The sequence below is a fragment of the Aspergillus eucalypticola genome, assembly GCF_003184535.1.
Source record: "Aspergillus eucalypticola CBS 122712 chromosome Unknown BO83scaffold_17, whole genome shotgun sequence".
In the NCBI taxonomy this organism is placed as follows: domain Eukaryota; kingdom Fungi; phylum Ascomycota; class Eurotiomycetes; order Eurotiales; family Aspergillaceae; genus Aspergillus; species Aspergillus eucalypticola.
The window spans coordinates 302,027-321,081 of NW_020290291.1; the positions used below are offsets into that span (position 1 = coordinate 302,027).

At 49.1% G+C, this 19,055-nt stretch overlaps 6 protein-coding genes and 2 non-coding genes across 8 annotated transcripts; 3 read left to right on the top strand and 5 right to left on the bottom strand.

Moving 5' to 3' along the window:
- Positions 1 to 281: 281 nt before the first annotated feature.
- On the bottom strand, positions 282 to 2,017 carry BO83DRAFT_447846 (uncharacterized protein; the record flags this gene model as incomplete). Its single annotated transcript, XM_025536661.1, has 4 exons — positions 1,450 to 2,017; positions 1,029 to 1,400; positions 831 to 973; positions 282 to 765 (listed from the first exon to the last, which is right to left on the bottom strand). Exons 1-4 carry the CDS (start codon positions 1,606 to 1,608, stop codon positions 282 to 284), a joined length of 1,158 nt encoding a protein of 385 aa, XP_025386672.1. The 5' UTR covers positions 1,609 to 2,017.
- Positions 1,901 to 3,657, top strand: BO83DRAFT_438524 (proline-specific peptidase). Its single transcript, XM_025536093.1, has 2 exons — positions 1,901 to 2,955; positions 3,040 to 3,657. Exons 1-2 carry the CDS (start codon positions 2,294 to 2,296, stop codon positions 3,293 to 3,295), a joined length of 918 nt encoding a protein of 305 aa, XP_025386673.1. The 5' UTR covers positions 1,901 to 2,293; the 3' UTR covers positions 3,296 to 3,657.
- Positions 3,658 to 3,828: 171 nt separating this feature from the next.
- Positions 3,829 to 3,941, bottom strand: BO83DRAFT_t181. The gene has a single exon. It is a non-coding gene; the product is annotated as a tRNA-Leu (tRNA).
- A 1,099-nt stretch (positions 3,942 to 5,040) lies between these two features.
- BO83DRAFT_t178 lies at positions 5,041 to 5,153 on the top strand. Its single transcript has one exon. It is a non-coding gene; the product is annotated as a tRNA-Leu (tRNA).
- Positions 5,154 to 7,481: 2,328 nt separating this feature from the next.
- Positions 7,482 to 8,591, bottom strand: BO83DRAFT_409235 (uncharacterized protein; the record flags this gene model as incomplete). The annotated part of the gene is made up of 2 exons (XM_025534117.1): positions 7,482 to 8,021; positions 8,098 to 8,591. The coding sequence occupies 2 exons, from the start codon at positions 8,589 to 8,591 to the stop codon at positions 7,541 to 7,543; spliced, it is 975 nt and encodes a 324-aa protein (XP_025386674.1). The 3' UTR covers positions 7,482 to 7,540.
- Positions 8,592 to 9,037: 446 nt separating this feature from the next.
- Positions 9,038 to 10,077, bottom strand: BO83DRAFT_340684 (histidine phosphatase family protein). Its single transcript, XM_025528595.1, has 4 exons — positions 9,918 to 10,077; positions 9,483 to 9,861; positions 9,210 to 9,419; positions 9,038 to 9,160 (listed from the first exon to the last, which is right to left on the bottom strand). The coding sequence occupies exons 1-4, from the start codon at positions 9,964 to 9,966 to the stop codon at positions 9,094 to 9,096; spliced, it is 705 nt and encodes a 234-aa protein (XP_025386675.1). The 5' UTR covers positions 9,967 to 10,077; the 3' UTR covers positions 9,038 to 9,093.
- Positions 10,078 to 11,023: 946 nt separating this feature from the next.
- On the top strand, positions 11,024 to 11,609 carry BO83DRAFT_379602 (uncharacterized protein). The gene is made up of 2 exons (XM_025531549.1): positions 11,024 to 11,150; positions 11,225 to 11,609. Exons 1-2 carry the CDS (start codon positions 11,076 to 11,078, stop codon positions 11,501 to 11,503), a joined length of 354 nt encoding a protein of 117 aa, XP_025386676.1. The 5' UTR covers positions 11,024 to 11,075; the 3' UTR covers positions 11,504 to 11,609.
- A 5,276-nt stretch (positions 11,610 to 16,885) lies between these two features.
- On the bottom strand, positions 16,886 to 18,077 carry BO83DRAFT_62937 (alpha/beta fold hydrolase). Its single transcript, XM_025537489.1, has 2 exons — positions 17,091 to 18,077; positions 16,886 to 17,041 (listed from the first exon to the last, which is right to left on the bottom strand). The coding sequence occupies exon 1, from the start codon at positions 18,016 to 18,018 to the stop codon at positions 17,095 to 17,097; it is 924 nt and encodes a 307-aa protein (XP_025386677.1). The 5' UTR covers positions 18,019 to 18,077; the 3' UTR covers positions 16,886 to 17,041; positions 17,091 to 17,094.
- Between the last annotated feature and the right edge of the window lie 978 nt (positions 18,078 to 19,055).

Sequence of the window (19,055 nt, forward strand, 5' to 3'; positions counted from 1 at the left end):
GAGAGTTAAGCTTCCACTTCCGGGATGCTAGGCTTCGTGCCGTCGGATTACGGGCCAGCCTCCGGTCCGAAACTAGAGATGTTAGACAAGCAAACAAAAAATTATAGCTCCACAGTCCGGGAAAGCTGAGGCAACTTGAAAACCTTAAAAAGTGCCAGGTGCTCTCAGCGAACGGCTGGAGATCGTCCAACCCGCTGCTTCTTTCCGGGATAATTTGAATCTGGATGTGGAATACTTCGACCAGTCGTAATGCTTGTAGATAGTACCGCGTAAGACGATCCCTAATGGCTAATTGATTCGTGTAGTCCATGACTGCCATTGGACTCACTGTCTATCGGTTGGTTTGTCGCAGCATCCGGGTTATACTGCTCTTCTACGACCCAGGTTCTAGTCTCTCGAATGATATGATCCTGGCTGGAGTGGCTCATAGTATCGTCCCAATCCTGCTGTTCCCTCCCTGCGGAGACAGCGGTGCTGTTGGCTACCCCAACGTGCCCGCTAAGCTCGTGTGCAGCAGCCTTCGCTTTGCTCACGCGAGTGTACTCTCCGCGCTCAGACGTCTCGCCTGGAAGGTAGTATAATCGGAGCCCAGTGGACTGTAATCCGTCCATGAACGGCTTCAGGTGCGGAGCGCAGGCCATGACAATTGACAGACACTGTACTAGCTGGACGCAGACGGCAGCCTTCCAAATTGCCAGCAAGGGGTCTAAGGCGTGATTGTTTTGATGGCGATATACAAGCTCAAGAATGATCGCAACGATGACCCTGTCATTATATAAGCATCAGTTACTATCCACGAACGTCGAACGGGTTGTCACCAGCTAGCATACAAGAAGCGAGTGAGAAAGCAGGCGATGGCAACTATTTTCCTAGGAACCGCCATTTGAATCCGGAGTATGAGCATACTAGGTACTAGAATCAGGGCGACTTCACTTAGGATGTTGAACGCCCCGAAAACCATCCACCATGCATCCTGACCATGAAGTTAGTATGCGTTCTTCGGATATGGTGAGTGCATAGTATCTCACTCGATTGAAACACCTCTTCTGATTCCATCTCCACGGCTGCGGAAGATTGCATTGGAAAGCTACGGCGAATTCCGCCGCCACGGCCCAGGCGCTGATCAATGCAATGAGTACCCATTCAGCCTTGCGGGTGCGCTGCATGAGAAATGTCATAAATGCCAGGGCGCTCAATTTGGAGAAAGTCAAGCTTGCCACGTATAGCATTTCTGCGGCATAGACAGACTGCACTACGTCAGCGACAAATTTAGCAGGAGAATTTGGATAGTGTACCTTCAGAGCTATATCAATTCGCTCCTGTGAGGAAGCACTTTCTGCCTCTCCATAGCCATTACGCGCGGCAATGGTAATACATATTGTCTGTAGCACACTGAAGGCCTGCGTTGGAGTTAGGGCTTGAAACGCCAACGGAAGTGTTGACACTCACCATTGACACAGAGATCAGGTGATCATCTACCGTGAGTTTTCTAGTGATGGCATATTTGATGCCCAGCCGTGCAGCCCCGGACAATGTCGAGATTACGGCGAAAAGCAAGGCTAGGATCCCTATGATAGGGGACCGATTGGCGTCAGTGACCGCAACCATGACTGCCACATCTGTTGCTGGCCTGCATCCCCTCGAGTCTGGGACCAGAGAGAGCAGCCAGGCTCATAAAAGGGAACAACGCATCGTAGTAGCAAGGCGACCTGAAGGATTCGTTCGATCTTTTTTTATTTGAATCTTGTTGGATTATTAGCAATCTCAGCCCGGCGATCTTAACCCCGATGAAGGATCGGGGTGGAGGCGTCTAAATCCGCTAGGGCCGCAGTAGTCAGCCCACCAACCGGCGCCGTCTCATGGCTTACATGACGCAGTGTTTTCTCCCTTGCGTGCCGCACTTTGATATAGGGGCCAAATTGCTAGGGAGTGAGGCACACAGTTCAGGAGAGACCCCTGAAATTGGAGGCTCAATCAAGCCGCCGACTTATCCCACACATGCTTCGAAGACTGTTTGCTGACTGATGGACATTCAAAGACCCCGGACTTTTGCCCGGGCCTTGTCTAATTGACGCAAGTTCAATAGGACAGTGATATAGTGCTGGTGGGGTTGTCTCACAAGCTGGAGAGGCCGGGCCATGGGCTAACCTCGGGGAATCTCTCGGGTGTGGTGGTGTCAAACTCAAGACAGGCTGTTTTGTCTGAACCTTCACCCCCCTCCTCCCTCTTTGCACGTTATCACTACTCCGTACTATTACTGTCTTGACAACCATTTCGCGTCGATCTTCCCAGTATGGTGGCAAGTACTGTTCAGGAGGGAACAGCTCCGTTTCATTATGATAGTCTTCCCCAGCCTGCCCAAACGTGGTACCGAGTCTATGGCGACATCAAGGCAGGCACACCATTAGTAGTCCTGCATGGCGGCCCGGGCTTTTGCCACAACTACATGCTGCCCCTGGCTGCACTGGCTTCCGATCGTGCCGTGATTCTGTATGACCAGATCGGAAATGGATTGTCCTCCCACTATCCGGAGAAACGCGGCGATCAGGGGTTTTGGACGGTCGACCTATTCATCGCAGAGTTGGAAAACCTGCTTCAGCATCTGGGTATTGCTGGCCAATTTGATCTGCTGGGTCATTCCTGGGGCGGGATGATGGGGATGGATTTCGCCGCTCGTCAGCCGGCTGGACTGCGCCGTCTGATCCTATCAAACTCTCCGGCCTCGGTCGCACTGTGGCTTGAATCGGTCAACCGACTCCGCGCTACCCTACCTCAAGAGATTCAAGACACACTGCAGAAATGTGAAGCAGAAGGGCGGCTCGATTCGAAGGAATATGAAAATGCAACGGTGGAATTCTTATCCCGATTCTGTTGCCGGACGCAGCCATGGCCCGAAGAGCTTATGCAAAGTCTCGTCTGGACCACGGAGAAGGATTCTACCGTCGCTGCCAGCATGTATGTTGCACAATTTCCCGAATTCTTTATCCGTCTACCATTATACACTGTGGTTTTCATAATGCCACGTGCTAACGGCAGCAGGCTCGGTCCCTCCGAATTCTGGGTCGAAGGGTCTCTTAAAGATTGGAGTGCACTGGACCGCATTCATCGGATCCAGGTTCCCACACTGGTGATCAATGGTAAATATGATGAAGCGCAGGGCAGCGCCGTGGAACCGCTCTTCTGGGGTATTGATAAGGTGAAGTGGATCACCTTGTCGGAGGGTTCGCACTGCCCGCAGTTCGACGACCGCGAGAAGTACCTGCAGGTTGTTGACGAATTCTTGGGCCGCGCATAGTGTTGGGGGTGTTTCTTCGAGAGGGTCGCTTGTCGGATTTAGGTTTGAGCTATAGGGGCCTGAAGAAAGTGCGTGCCGTTAGTTTCAGTTGGTTGCAGGAAACCAACCGACTAGTATGAGATGGTTGATGTGCTAATGTGAACCGATTTATGACCATTGTTCATTTTGGCACTAGCCTGCTTGACCGGCTTCTTACTGTGAACGAATGCTCGTAAACGCTGAGTATGCTCTCAAATAGAATAATGAGTGTATGACTAGCAAGGTAAAGAGAAGATGTGGGGGTGTAATCCTTCGGCGGTGGTGAGAAAGCTTCTCTAGTCCGTTCTACAATGTGGGCATTGCTGTCTCGACAGTGCTTTCTGTACAGGGAAGGACAGCACTGCTGATCACATCACACTTGTAGTAGTTACGTATTGACAAAAATGAAGGTGTGCACTTGACCTGCCTTGTAAACAGACGATATACTCCCTGCTAGCTAGCATTGTACAGCTAAGACTGTATTTGGTAGTGTTATCAAAAGGTGCAAAAAGATATGACAAGAGTGGGATTCGAACCCACGCCCCTTTCGAGACTAGGAATGTTCTGAAGAACATGGAATGATCAGGTGACCTGACCCTAGCGCCTTAGACCGCTCGGCCATCTTGCCGGTTGATGAAAATCAGTCACTAATAAGTGTTATATGATCTAGCAGTTATATCTGTGAAAAAGCACTTCACGCGGTTGGCGATGAAGGCTGGGTAGTCATGATTTGGACTGTGAACCTAAATTCTTGCATGTAGAAGCACCTATAAATGTTCTGCTTTGATACACATGTTTTAATATGTTATTTTATGTGCGTTTACTTTGTTGGTGCTGGTGTTGGGACAAGTGGCTGATTGACCTTTGGCTTGGTATATATACCCATATACTTGTCACGATCCAATTCTGGTGCGCTTCAGATGTGAATCGTCCGGTGTTGCTAACCACTAGACTAACCAGTAAAAGACTAGAATTCTGAGCACGCGCATCACTTATAAGCTTCAATTCAATCGATTCGTTGTCATGTGACACGCTGTCACAATACTACTACGGGCAACGGTCCTTCGATTCTAAACCAGCATCACCCACCCTTCACTTGATCCGTTGAAAGCATGGGTAACCTGGCCGATAGTATGCAAAAGGCATGCTCGATTTAAAACAGGAGTAGAATCTGCAGGATTTACATTGCATCAGCATAAAAGCCAAGCTATGTGGTCCCCGAAGGCTCCGCCAACAGTGTATAGCAAATCCACTCACCAACAGGATAGACGCCACCTGGAATGCTCTGATTAAGCACCTGCATCGAGAAAGAAAGTACTACAAGTGTATACAAACACTACAAAGGCACTACCAAAGAGACAGAGCTACGGTGGCCCAGCAATACTAGATTCCCCGTGCCATGTTTAATTTCCAGCCGACGGCAAGATGCCCAACCACACCGCAGCGACAACAATGGAAGGTCCTACATAGAACAAACGATCGTCGGAGTTAGAGATCTACTAGAAGGAAACATAAGAACGGCATAAAAAGAAATAATACATCGTGTACAAAGTATTGCCTGGAAAAAAGTAAGCAATAGACTAGTAGACCTGTTCGCATAATACCCCACTGCATGGGCTGTGGACCTCCCACTGCACAGCAGAGTTGCTCGGTCGCATCTTAATTGTTAATGTTATGGCATACTCTTGGATTATGTATCGTAAAGTTGCTGCCCCCTTCAACAATTGGGCAAGATGGCCGAGCGGTCTAAGGCGCTAGGGTCAGGTCACCTGATCATTCCATGTTCTTCAGAACATTCCTAGTCTCGAAAGGGGCGTGGGTTCGAATCCCACTCTTGTCATTACTTTTTCTTTCCTCTACATCCATACAACTCGTTCCTCTCCCTCACTCTTTTATCTTTCTTTTGTCCTTTTCCCTCCTTACTCCTCTCACTTCCAATTCGACAGCAATACTACATGACCCCTACGTCCATTAGCCGAATATCTAAATATCAGGCTGTTCATTTCCTTCCCAACGGTGCTCTTTGTCTCGCATCGCATCGCCGGTTCACAGCGGCAGTGGACAATGAAGTCACGGGTATCTCTTATCGATAACCTTCTTTTAACCCACACGCCAGCGGAACATGACAGCTTGTAGGCCCGTGCAGTCATGTAAGTGGTCTTTGGTGGCATTCGTTCCGCACCCTCTTTTATTTGAGGGAATGAATATCTAAGAGGGCCACTGTAAAGAATGTTGCCGAGACCTCCGAAGACCAACAATTCATATCTCACTAGATCAATGAATTACGAGCGCGCTGATAGAGGTTTGCGGGGAACAGGGTATCATTTTATGATCGCAGCCCCAACTAGCTAAGCACAAAAAGCCGGAACCCAAAGGTAACGGAGAAACAAAGATGCCCGTCCAGTGAGCCCTAGAAACGCAAGAAGAGACAAAGTAGCCTGAGAAGAAGAAGGGGGGAAAAATGGAAATACATTGATGCCCACCCACCCAACCCTGAAGAGGCGAGGAGAATGCAAGACGAAAACACCAGAGTATAGGAAATACAAATTTGCCCACCCACCCAGCCCTAAAAGGAGCGAGGAGAATGCAAGAAAAACATAGGAAGATACAAAGATGCCCGCCCACCCAACCCTAAAAGCAATGAACAGAACGCCTGCAAAACGCAAGAGAAAAAAAATAAGAAAACAAAGATGCCCGCCCACCCGACCCGGAAAAAGGAGAACAGAACGCCCACAACGCAGCTCTAACTACAGCAGACACTCGACATAGGCAAGGAAAAAACGCCAGCATAACATAAGAAAAAAAACAAAGATGCCCACCCACCCGACCCGGAAATAGGAAAACAAAACGCCCACAACGCAGCTCTAGATACAATACAGTCTCGAGACACGCAAAGAACCGAGCGCCAAGCAACGCAGCTCTACTTACAACAGAGACTCAACACATGCAACGAAAAGGCAAGAAGCAAGCAAGCACTATATACAACAGAATCTCGACACATGCAAGGAAATAAACGCCTGCAAGAAAAGCAGCTCTACGTACAAGAGGTATCTCAACACATGCAAAGAAATGAACGCCAGAAAGCAATGCGACTCTATATACAAAAGAGTCTCGAAACATGCAAAGAAACGAACGCCAGCCAACGCAGCTCTAGTTACAACAGAGACTCCACACATGCAAGGAGAATGAACGCCAGAAAGCAATGCAGCTTTACTTACAGCAGAGACTCAACACATGCAAAGAACAAACGACAAGCAACGCAGCTCTATGTACAAGAGATATCTCAACACAGGCGAATGAAAGGGAAAGCAACGCAGCTTTATATACAATAGAGTCTCAGCACATGCAAAGAAAAGCAAGAAGCAAGCAAGCTAGCGAGCAGGCAAGCCAGCAAGCAAGCACTATATACACCAGAATCTCGACACATGCAAGGAAATAAACGCCATGAAGCAAAGCAGCTTTATGTACAATAGAGTCTCGACACATGCAAAGAGAAGCAAGGAGCAAGCAAGCATTATATACAACAGATTCTCAACACATGCAATGAAAAATGAACGCCCAATGCCAATCGCCAAAGAGAAAGGAAAGACAAAGGAAACCCCCCCAACCACCGCCCCCCGGATCCCCCGACGAACAACCCCCGCGAACCGTTTCCGACCCAATTCCATCGATCGCCTCTGTCGCGCCCCCGGGATACCGTGGCCCTACCGACACCCCTTGCCCGCTGGCTAGCTGCTGACATACTGACCGTGTATGTCGTCGCTCGGGCATCCTTTGAACCGCCGGCCAGATCGATACCCGGTAAGCGTGGATGGCAACTTCACCAAGCTTTGCTGCCCACACAAAGCCCAGATCCGCCGCCAACCTTGAACGCTATCAGGTCGATTGCCTCTGTCATTCTCGGAGATGCCTCTGCTCAGACACCCGGGGTACCGGAAACTAGTGTCGCAGCGGGGTCGGAAATGCCGGCGGCTCGTGAGCATCCGAGGGTTAGCCGGTACGAATCGATGTTGGTGAATCTGTCGCCGGCTCGATCATTCGTGGATGGCGTTCAATGTCGTCTCTCGCTCGGACCTGTGACCTGGCCATTAGCAGTAAAGGGCCCCGACCTGGCTCCAGCACAGCCAAGTCGGGGGCAATGGATAAATATACAAAAATAAAATATACAGGAAAACGAAAGTGTTCAAGGAAAAGCCTGCAACAAGGATAAAAGAAAGGGGAAAAAGACTAGTACCAACAGCAACGGTGGATATCGCGCGCTTTGATAATCCACCGACTAACGGTAATGACTGTGGTGACCTCGCTAAACTGGACACTCTTCACCGACTTACCCTTGCGAGCCGCGGACTTCGCAGCCGAAGCTGCTCCATCCTCGGTGGACGCAAGGGCTGCATCGGATCGAGCCCTGGCCTCGCGGGATCGGTAATACGCCTCCCGCAACGCCTGCAGGCGAGACGGACGACTATTACCAGAAGGAGTGGACGTGGTCCGAGGAGCCACAGGAGAAGGAATGGACGTGGTCCGAAGATCCACGGGGGAACGAGTGGATGGGTGCTTTTCGTCGAACCTTTTCAGGAACGACGCACCCGCTGAAAGGGGACGGGGAGAGGGAATGGACGTGGCCTGAGCCACAGAAGGAGAGGACGTGGTCCGAGGAGCCACAGGGGAACGAGAGGAAGGGTGGGATAGATGAACGAGTGGACGTGGCCTTGGGAGCCACAGAAGAACGAGAGGCAGGGGCGGGGATGGAAGAACGAGTGTGGGTTGGGTGTTTCTCGTCGAACCTTTTCAGGAACGACGCACCCGCGGAAAGGGAAGAGGAAGAGGGAGAGGACGTGGTCCGAGGAGCCACAGGAGAACGAGAGGAAGGGAGGGGAATAGAAGAACGAGAGGACGTGGTCCGAGGAGCCACAGAAGGAGAAGAACGAGGGGAAGTGGCGCTATGGCCGTTGGCACTAGTCTTTTGGGGGGCGGAAGGAGAGGACGTGGTCCGAGGAGCCACAGGGGAACGAGCGACAGGGACGGGGATAGAACGAGTGGAAGTTGGGTGTTTCTCGTCGAACCTTTTCAGGAACAACGCACCCGCGGAAAGGGGACGGGGAGAGGGAACGGACGTGGCCTTAGCCACAGGGGAACGAGGGACAGGGGTGGGAATGGAAGAATGAGAGGACGTGGTCCAAGGAGCCACAGGGGAGGGAGTGGACAAGTGCTTGCTTGTACGCAAGTACTTGGGGGCAGTGGGGGCAGGCACCCCAGAACGAGAGGACGTGCTCACCATGGTGGGCACAGACGGAGCGGAACGAACAGAAGGACGTGCTGGATCCTTCTGACCGCTGGGGGGGAGAGAGGAGGAAGAGGAGGGGGAGGACTGAGGTACACGCAGACGGGCCATCTGGTGTCCTCGACGAGCAGAGGAACAAGGATCCATATCGGAGGTGGGGGGGGACAGGTAAACCAAGACAATAAGAGAACAGCAGAAACCGCAAGGACTCTGAATCAGTAGTGGTATGAGGAGGGAAAAAGAAGAAGAGAGGATCTCAAGGGGACGAGAAGAGAAGATATAGGAGACTGAAAAGATTGCACAGGAAAGAGCATTGTAGGGAAGGAAGCAGGAACATTATGAAGCTGAAGGAGGAGTGTCTGTAGCTCTTTCCTCGAATACCTTGAATTGTGATGACGGAGCCGTTAGGTTGGTGGTGTAATAATCTAGATTGTCTAGTAAATCCGGTATGTATTCATCTATACGACCTTTCCATATGAAACAGATGTCTCCAAGTGCATCATTTCTCCAAGGGAAATCCATATCCAACCAAGAAAGCAGGCTCGTCAATGCTGTGGTGCTGGTAGCTACAGACACCATTAGCGATCCATTCATATAAAACAGGAAAGAACATACCTAAGAACTCCCACAGCACCAGGTTCCAGCATCATGGACAACGGAAACTCCATCGGATAGCCCAACCAGCGCTTGGTAAACGCCCGGAGCGTATGGCCATGCGCAATGAGGACAACATCGGAGGGCGCCTCTCCGTGCATGTTTCCCCGATGAAGAGCTCTGATCTCTTCGATCAGGCTATCAATTCGGGCCGTAACATCCGCAGGTGATCTGAGCTGTTAGCCTCTCCAACAGAAAAGAACCGGATCTAACATGTTTATAGGAATGACTTACTCTCCCTCCTCACATCCATCCCTCCAGATATCCCACGCCCTATCACCATCGAGGCCATGCTCCTTCCTCAGCGCGCGAATCTCCTTGGTCAACATCCCCTCATACAAGCCATAACCCCACTCTGCCAGCCTTTCCGTCTCCTCCACCTTGCCGGCTTCCTTCAGACCCTGCTTCTCGGTCTCTCCGAAGGCCAAGTCAAAGGTATGCTTTGCCCTTTGGCGCGGAGACACATACACACGAGCCAGTTTAGCTGTGTCAATAAGCTTACCAGCTCCTACGAGGATCTTGCCGGAAGCGGTCACTTGCTTCACTCCGTCGTCGGTTAGCTGAATTTCGCTGATGCCGGTGTAGCGGCCGCTTTTGGACCATTCGGTCTCTCCTGTGGGATTCTTAGTGGGGTTTCATGATATTGTTGGATAGTGGGGATAGAGGTACCATGGCGGTAGAGGAAAACACGGGGCGTTCCGGCGTCTTTGTCGGGCATGGTGTTGGTGATGACGTAGCTGTAAGACTGGGATTGATCTAAGGGGAGATGGACTATGACCGGGGTAGTAGTGGTAGTATCTGGTCTGGGGGAATGGCCAGATTGAGCGAGGGGAACGCGGGGAGAAAGAGAATTTTATTTAGGTAATGTTCTTGATGTGGGTTCGCGGTTCACCGGAGCTAAGATTGGGTTTGGGGTCAGATTTCCCTTCGTAGGGTTTACTGCACGATCACGCGGGATGTTCAGCCATTGCACATGAATAGAATACCGGTGAAGGTTCGGTCTTCAGACAGTCTGTTGGTTTGTCTATGAGAGTTTTCCGAGCTTCTTAGCTATTCGAATGCCACTTAACTCTAGTAATTTATTCTCCAAGGAAAGTGGGGTGGCGGGGGCAAAAACCATATTGATAACATTCAGACATTCGCGATAAGAGCCTTATCGTTTGTTGATCTCATATCGCCATTCGGCAGATGCGGGCTGGAAGGCACGTGCTCAGATGAGCCGCTGCTACTGGCCTGAGGCTTTAAGGCACCAGATATTGATGCCTGATGATTTTATACTACTCATGCCAATCCCACAAGAAATCGAATACACAGCACCTTTTGCTTCTTATTCTGATGCTTGTCTTAGGTTTGGCTATGCTAGTATACTTAGTGTCCATACGATACACTATGAACTATTTTTACTCATCAACATCCAATTGGTACGTATCTTCTCATTCGAAGGCGACACTGCTAGCTGTGGACTATGGCATACCGACAATTAGTGCCAGTCAGTTATCAAGCAGCCGTCCAATGTAGCAGACCGTACACTGAAGTGCCATGACCTTAAAAAAGTAGCCTATGACCACTAGCATAGAACTCGTTATAGAGGCTCACACATACAGTCAGCACTATGACCCTGTGGCTGTGCATGGCACATGCACTGCGCCCCGAATCCTTCCTTCCCACTCACCCAGTTAGTTACACATAAGGCTGTCCCAGGCAGCACCATTCCCCAGAATTGTAGATAATACTCCCATAACGTCTCATTAAGCTGATCAATAACCCAGAAAGCAAAGAGAAGAAGCAAAGCCTCTTACTTTACCAGAAAACACAAATCACCTCATTATGGGCCTTCCACCACCAACCGAACCAACTCCTCCATATGAAGAAACGGAACCGACTAGCCGCCACAATCACACCGTAAGCTTCCCTTATGCCTTTTTACTGATACTCAGTGATGAAGTACAGTATACTAACAAGTCACGAACACACAGTACTCAACTCTCACTCAAGCCATCGATGACCCCGAAATCCAACTCCCATCATTCCACGAACTTGATCATGGCGACGGGCCTACCACATCCTTGATTCCGGGCGCTACCCCTCAAGAGCACTCACACTGCGAAGTGTGCGAGCGGATCATAAATCGGCGAGAGAGACGACAAGCCCATGCAGACTGCTGTCGGATAGTAGCCATGGTATTTGTGGTTATGTTTGTGTGTATGATGATACTGGGGATAGTTATAGCCAAGGCGGCATCGAGACGGAAATGATGGGTACTCTGTCTTCATTTTAGAGGAGTATATAAGCGTATATACTGGAGGAATGACCCTTGGGCTGTTGTTGTACAAACAGGACGGAGTGATATCTAGTAGAGAGGAGCTTTGCTGGTTTGTGAACTTCCATTTTCTACGCTGCCTGTTTCTAGAGAGTAGATGTAAGAGGTATCCATTAATGCTGAAGTAGTCCTCATCGATATGCTAGTAGAACTATAGTAGTTGGAAGTGTGTCTAGGAATACCGTGAAGAATGGAGCAGAGTTTTGTCTTCATACTAGAAGAGTCGCTCCGATCTGCGTTGTTTGCTGCACGCCATCGCTATCCTCCTACCTCTGCCCACACCAATATCAGAATGCTCCCCAAATTGCTGGACAGGTAACCTATACCCATGCATCCTATCCTTCATTTATGTAAAGCTTTTAGTAATTTCCTGTTACTAAGTGATCGAGACTACCATCAGCGGCGAGTTCCTTCCTCCGTCGCCCACGTGGCTCGAACAGGAAAATATCTTACTCAATATGCTTGTACCCAGGTCTATTATCGACTGCAGGGCGTTTCAGGAGTCACTTAGATTAGCTTATACCAGATGGGAGGAAGACGTTATTCGCTTTCGTCTGAGGGCTACCCGCTGGTTAGTCAGTGGCATGCTTCTGACATGTCTTGCTATCCTCGTCTGCCCCTGAACAATCATGAGAATCAGCTTCGCTAATTATTTAGTGATTCCAGAGCTCCCTACCAGTTTCCACAAATATTTTCGACCCCCCGTATATCTTTATAACCTACTCATCAGCTTCAGCGTCCAACACAAACGCCGGGCTATTTCTCGTCGTATTTCTCGCGGTCAGCACATTTGTGACTATGGTTCGACAGTACCCCCAAACGCAACTGCTGCGCTACGCAAGACGATATCAAGCAATTTAGTGAGCGCTCAAATTGGAATATGTACACTGATGAAGGTGTTACCTGAAGTATTACCAGCGAGGTTTGTGTGGTGCTTGGCTTTGGAGAATTCAATTGAATACCAATCGCTTATTGCAGCCTCCGTTCAAGAAGTGGGGAAAAGCCTGACCCCAATGGCATGTAGTCGACTTCGCAACGGTCGATAGTCAAGGGAAATGGGCCAGTTACCGCCAAAGTTTGTTGACGCATCTCCTGGGACCCCTGGGCCGACAGAGGAACAACTCGATGTGCACTACGAACGCAGTCGGCCCTGCGATCTGGCCAGAGGACTTGGGGATGTTATGGCTACACACCGTGGACGCAGACTTACCACGGACTGAAGAATATCAGATTTCACCCTGCCACACGACCGGACATACTGGTAGCTGACTTCTTCGTCAATGCGGCCAAGAACGCCCGAATGGAGTACAAGGTGCCCATTGTTATTGGCTGATCCCAGATGCCCTACTTGATGGTACCGTGGTCATACATGCCTGACCAACCAGGCTTCCAACTCGATATAATCTTAGATTCGGAGATTGCATCAATGTAGTCGCGTATCAGCAATGAACCTGTAGTCTTGCGAGCCTTGCCCGAAGTGCCGAAACCAAGGAACTGGACCAAAGCTATGCGCAAATCATCGGTCCGAATTACCTTCTTCTAACGCCGAAGAAATCTGATTACTACTCCCAGTCAACTCTTTCTTCGTTCACTTCGAGACCGAAGACCTTCCTCCCTTGGTCGCAGCAGTCGGACCAAAATAAGTAGATGAGTACCCTCCATTGGACCTCCTCCACTAGAAGTTCCCTAACCGCCACGAAAAAACCATTTCTATCGCCTCGGGGACGCATTCTATTCTTCCTCATGCAGTTGCTCGGGAGGTTATTCAAGGTCTCGTCCACGTCATGAAAGAAGGTGTTGTCGACGGCCTAATTTGGTCAGTGGGTGAGAGCGGACGGAACGACGCACCAAAACATTTCACTATCCAAGAACAAACAATCAGCTTTGGGAAACATTTTGACGGAGAACATGCTGACTGGATATTACCTTCCTTTGCACCGCAACGGTCGATCCTGGACCATCTCTATATCCGCACAATCTCACCCACGGAGGTGGGACTAGTACCAACAAAGGCCTCTGTCAAGGCAAACCGATGCTAGAAATGCCATTCTACTTCGACCACATTGGCAATGCGGCAAATTTGGCCGGCAGTGGAACTTCGGAGGTGCTCCACATGTTCCATCTCACGACTAATAAATTCTAGTTCTAGGCGAATGGATTATAGAGGATCGTGACGATGCGCGCAATGTGCATTGTCTCCAGCGTATCACCCATGTGGATCCAGACGCAGGGTTTTGGGCGCTGATCTGATTGAAGAAGTTCTTAATGATACTGAAGCGAGGGTTGTTGATGGAAGGGAGATCCGTCCAATACATCTGCAAGCATCGATTATGCCAATGCTGGCTTGCAAGGAACTGGGACTTGATGGCCGTTTCACAGTGGTGATGGGCTTTTTGGTGGGGGCTTTTACTATGCTCGGGGGTTCGCTTGTAATCACTCGCAGGGCTATTGGTGGATTACTCAATTGCTTTGTTTGTTTTCTAGTTAGCTTTCTTCATCATCACAACACTGCAACATCCAAAAAAATAAAAAATAAAAATAAAAATAAAAAATATAAAAAAAAATAAGAAAATAAGAAAGATATATGAAAAATATTTAGTGAATGTCCGCAAACTGAGTATTTCGCTCCTTTAGGAGATGTTATGTGACGGATTAGCATAAACGCGACTTCCTGGCAAATCAGCTCCTTCCATGGCTACTAGTAGTACGCCCGTGACACAATTTCCATTTGTCTGTAGTCGGAGCTCCACAAAGGTTGCACAACTTTGCTATCAGCAAGGATTTTGACATCAAGTACGGTATAAGCTTTAACATCCTCATGATGAGGGGCGGAGTGAATTCTCAATGTGCAGTTATGCTTGATGTTCAGCTAAGACGTTCATGTCAGTTATCCTTCGCCACCTCTTCCAAACCTCGACATACAACCATTCCCTTAAGATCAGATAGATCGAATACTGTTGGGACACATATCTCTCCGTCGCCTGGCTGAGCTGTGCGATATATCGTTTTTGGTCTAGCGGTTAGTGCTTCGACAAATACACATACGGTTCTCTCCACGTACGACATGTTTGCCCAAGTATTTGATGAATTTTGGTAAATTCTCAGGTGACTCGAGATACCGGTGGCGCAGGTGAGTGAGTGAAGTGCTCTTACGTCTTCGCGCAGAAGAGACCATGTCGAGCATATACATTCAGCGCAGAGAAAACATACACAAGCTAATTACCCAGGACCTGACAGGATCTATTCATACCAGCAGGTCCTTCTGAATAAAAACTATGTGCGTCTCCTCATAATATCTCCGAATCATCCCAGGACCCGCCAGAGCCCCGGGAACCTCGTCCGCGATTGAATCCAGCTTTGTCGGCTGAATATCATGCCCACTACTCCTCGTCACCGAATAACGAGTAATGAGACAGGGATGGGAAGGAGGAATCAAAGGACATGGTAAAATCCTTCTGACCGCTGGGAGGAGGGGAAAGGTTGGGGAAGAGTTGCAGACTCTCCTTAAACTTCATAATAATCCCCCTTCTTTCTACACTCCGCTCTTTTGTGCAATCTCCCCAGTCTTCTCAGGGCTATCTCTTTTTCTTGCTCTCTCAAGTCCTCTTTTCGTTTTCTCCTCATACTACTTGTGGTTCATGCCATGTTGATGCTCTCACACTCACATTTATCGCTATTACCTTGCCTTGGTTCTTTACCTCTTTGCCTCCTTCTCGTGGAGGACACCAGATGGCCCGTCTGCGTGTACCTCAGCCTTCTCTTTCAGAGTTCCTCTCTTCTTCCTTTTCTCCTCCTCATACCACTTCCGATTCAGCATCCTTACTGTTTTTGCTGTTCCTCGCACTCATACCATCACTTTGTCGCCTTGCTTTATCTGGATTGCTTCTTTCTCTTCTCCCCTTGGATATAAATTCTTGTTTCCCTGTTCATAGATGATACCAGATGGCCTGTCTACGTGTTCCTCAGCCTTCCTTCCGAGAATCTCTCTTCTTATTTTTCCCTCCTCATACCACTTTTGCTTCAGTGTTCTTGGCTTCCTGCTGTTCCTCGCCCTTCCCATTTATCAATTTGTTCTTTTGTCCTGTATCCTCTGCTTCTCTCTCCTGCTCTAGATACCATGAATTCATCTTCCTCTGTTCGTCAAGGAGCGCAGATGGGCCATCTGCGCTCTAGCCTTCCCTTTGAGAAATTCTCTCTTCTTATTTTCCCCCTCCTCATACCACTTCTGGATCAGTTTCGATTACTGTTCTGCTCTCCCACCCCTCCTGATCATCACATTGTTCCCTTGTTTTACCTGTCTTGCTTCTTCCTCCCCTCCCCCAATCCCATGAATTCGTCATCCTCTGTTCGTCGAGGACACCAGATGGCCCGTCTGCGTGTACCTAAGTCTCCCCTTCTTTCTACTTTCTCATCAGTCAACACACGATCGCCCACCCACTGTGAGACCCTGGCCTCCCATGCTTAGTCACGTGACAAGAACCGCTTCGAGAACCGGACATCGATTCCAAAGATGGAACCTGCCAATGAAGTTAGTAGAAACGAGCTGAAGGACTCCCGGGAAGGTTTAAAATAGATAAGGAGTTGACAACAGGAGCTGGAAGAGGTAAAAGAGACTTATGGATGTATGATCGGCCACCGTGATAATAAAGTGGCCTGATTCCGTTGCTGCAGATAGCTTTTCTTTCTTCAGTTTTTCGAAAGTCTTTTACTGAATTTACAAACTTCTTCGACGGCTTATGTCAAAAGTAATTTCCAATTTCTCACTTTAGGCCAACAGTCTTCATGTAGACTAACCTATCAGTGGCTCACTTGATCAGATCGTTGAAGAGATTTATGTCAAGACGAAGGGTCATAGATATATGGATTTGATCTATCTAGATCTCAAGGGGCTGGGTGGTTGATTGGTTGAGGTGGTGCTCGGAGGCCACGCAGGAAGAAGAGGCGAAGGATCAGCTGACATTTGCCTGGCTGCAGTGAATGCCTCAACAATTTATCGTACCTGATTCAATATGAATTGCTGCAGACTAATCGCTTCACTCCTCCAGGAATTCTCGAGCAACGGATCGGCATGAATGCACCCTTTTGCCAGATTGGCTCCTTCTATAAATGTCTGATTCATTTGTGACGCCATCTGCTTCGCCTGCAGTCGAAGCTCCATGTAAGTTGCTTGAGCTTGCCGCCGGCAGCAACATGGTATCACATACTATCATCGTCGCCATCGTCGGCTTATACTGACGCGCGTCGTTGCCAGTTCTCACGGAAGAGCCATGCCTCACGATTACTTCAATCATGCGGTGACTCCTTGAGACCCACAACCCCCCCCTACACATGAGCACAAGAAAGCGGTGGCGCAGGCGAACCTGTGACATGGAAAAAGCATGGGGTTGATCGTGAACTTTCCATATTCTTTGCGTCAAAGACACTATACCGAGTATTTGCGCTCAGCAAAGACAAATCCTGTGGACCCGATAAGCTATATATTTCTATCAGCTGGGCCCCCCAAGTGGAAACAAAATGCTTACCATATCATTCACGAATCATCTTCAACACCCAACGAACCTCATCCGCAACCAACTCCGGCTCCATCAGTTGGATATTATGCCCACTCCGCTTCGTCACCGAATACCGCGCAACACTCGACAAACTCAACAACTCCCGATGAAACTCCTCTTCACACCTCTCCCACCTCGCCAGATACTCTCTGAACCTCTTCCGCTGCGCATCAGTACCTCCCCCCTTGGCTACACCAGCCTCATACAACAGCTCATGATCCCTCTTTGAATTTCCTCCCAGCACACTCAACGGCTTTCCTCTCATAACATCCTTCCCAGGGGCAAGTTGCTCCTTCTCTGCCAGTACACCCCGACTGACCTGCAGAAACGGCATTTCTAGTGCCGCCTGTTTCGCATGCTTTTCACTATTTTCCTCCGCCATCAAATCGTCCCATTCTTCATCTGTTAACACACGATCGCGCACTAGCCCAACAACATCCATGTAATCCAACCCATCGGTGACAGAAGCAATGCTCGGATCCGGCCACGTTTCCATAATCATACGCTCCTGGACTGGATCTACGAGCACCATGCCACAGATATCGTCTGGTCGGGCGGCGAGGAATTCCCGCGCCAGGATACCACCCCAGGAGTGTCCGATGACGAGGTATGGCGGGGCTAGGGCTGCGGCGTCAAGAAGATGGCAGAGTTCGTTAATGACGGTAAGAGAGTCGGGTGGGTTTGGGGATGGCTCGCTGCGGCCGTATCCGGATCGCTCGTAGAGGAGGATGGATGCGTCGGTGGAGAGGTGACGGCATACGGCGCTCCATTCTAGAGCGCTGCTGGTAATTCCAGTTAGGATTATTACGAGAGGGGTATTGGGTTGGCGGGGTGGGCCGCGGAGGGCGTAGCTGAGGGTGTGGGTGCCGATGTTGGCTGTGTGGTTGAAGTGGTCCATGGCGTGGTTGCAGGCAAAAAGAAATAAAGATGAAGTTTTGAGAGGGATGATGAGAGTCGATAGACAAGGGCGAGGGAATGGGGTACAGTGCTGGAGTATGTCTATATAGGTAGTTGCTAGTGCTTACCTAGTGAGTCATTCATTGGAAAGGCTAGTAATTGACTAGTTGAGTTGATGGCCCGATAGCCCCGCCCCCTTGAGCTTGTAGGATGATGCTTCAAAGATACTATGGTTTCCTAATCGATATGTGGCCTGAGAATTGTTGTCTCTGTGAACTGAGATAATTCATAGACTGTCTATACCTTCTACGCCTCGTGGCAGAGGTATTGGCAGACATGATTACTTCCACAACGAGCATGAGATAATAGCACAAGGTCAACTGGTCACGAGCTAAAGAACCCTCTACATTGTGAACTCCTAGGAGCGCCCTTGGGTGTCAATACTTTTGCTAGTCGCGTAGTACCGAGCTTCATAATTCACACACAGCCATGTAATTCCCTATCTATTCACTATAGATGTCTATATCTAATATACTTACTAGTTACTGATCGGTGGTCGACCTATGTAATCACTTGATGTCAAGGAATTCTGATAACATTATCTTGGCGCATCAATAAAGCCCAGCATTGCCCTCAGCATCGTTCCGCATCTACTGTAGATGGTTGACTGACACTTTTCCGCATGATAAACGACATGGTAATTTGTTAATCTATTTTTCTATCACCTTTTGTCTGCTTTGATGGTGAAAACATGGTGTTTTATGCTTCTACTCCCGCCTGCAGTTCTTCTTGGCGGTGATTATTTCCAGCGCCGCCGAGCCGGGATACAGTCATAGCAGCAGTTTCATCTGAAACATAGAAAGAAACGAAGATAGAGCCTTGCAATAGACATCATGAGATGTGCACAGCTTCTCAATTATAAACATTTGTCTACGGGGTCTTTCTTGACCTACAATGATACGCTACTACTTTCCAAAGCACAACAAGGTTGCTTACGTAGATATAATTGCGGTTAAGGCCAGATCTACAAGAGGAGCA

Excerpts from the sequence above, each read along its gene's own strand:
- BO83DRAFT_62937 (XM_025537489.1), bottom strand. The coding sequence starts at position 18,018 with ATGGACCACTTCAACCACACAGCCAACATCGGCACCCACACCCTCAGC.
- BO83DRAFT_340684 (XM_025528595.1), bottom strand. The coding sequence starts at position 9,966 with ATGCCCGACAAAGACGCCGGAACGCCCCGTGTTTTCCTCTACCGCCAT. Across the intron at positions 9,862-9,917 it reads TGTTTTCCTCTACCGCCATG|GAGAGACCGAATGGTCCAAA; the intron begins GTACCTCTATCC and ends AGAATCCCACAG. Across the intron at positions 9,420-9,482 it reads GATGGATGTGAGGAGGGAGA|ATCACCTGCGGATGTTACGG; the intron begins GTAAGTCATTCC and ends CTAACAGCTCAG.
- BO83DRAFT_379602 (XM_025531549.1), top strand. The coding sequence starts at position 11,076 with ATGGGCCTTCCACCACCAACCGAACCAACTCCTCCATATGAAGAAACG. Across the intron at positions 11,151-11,224 it reads CTAGCCGCCACAATCACACC|TACTCAACTCTCACTCAAGC; the intron begins GTAAGCTTCCCT and ends ACGAACACACAG.
- BO83DRAFT_438524 (XM_025536093.1), top strand. The coding sequence starts at position 2,294 with ATGGTGGCAAGTACTGTTCAGGAGGGAACAGCTCCGTTTCATTATGAT. Across the intron at positions 2,956-3,039 it reads TCTACCGTCGCTGCCAGCAT|GCTCGGTCCCTCCGAATTCT; the intron begins GTATGTTGCACA and ends TAACGGCAGCAG.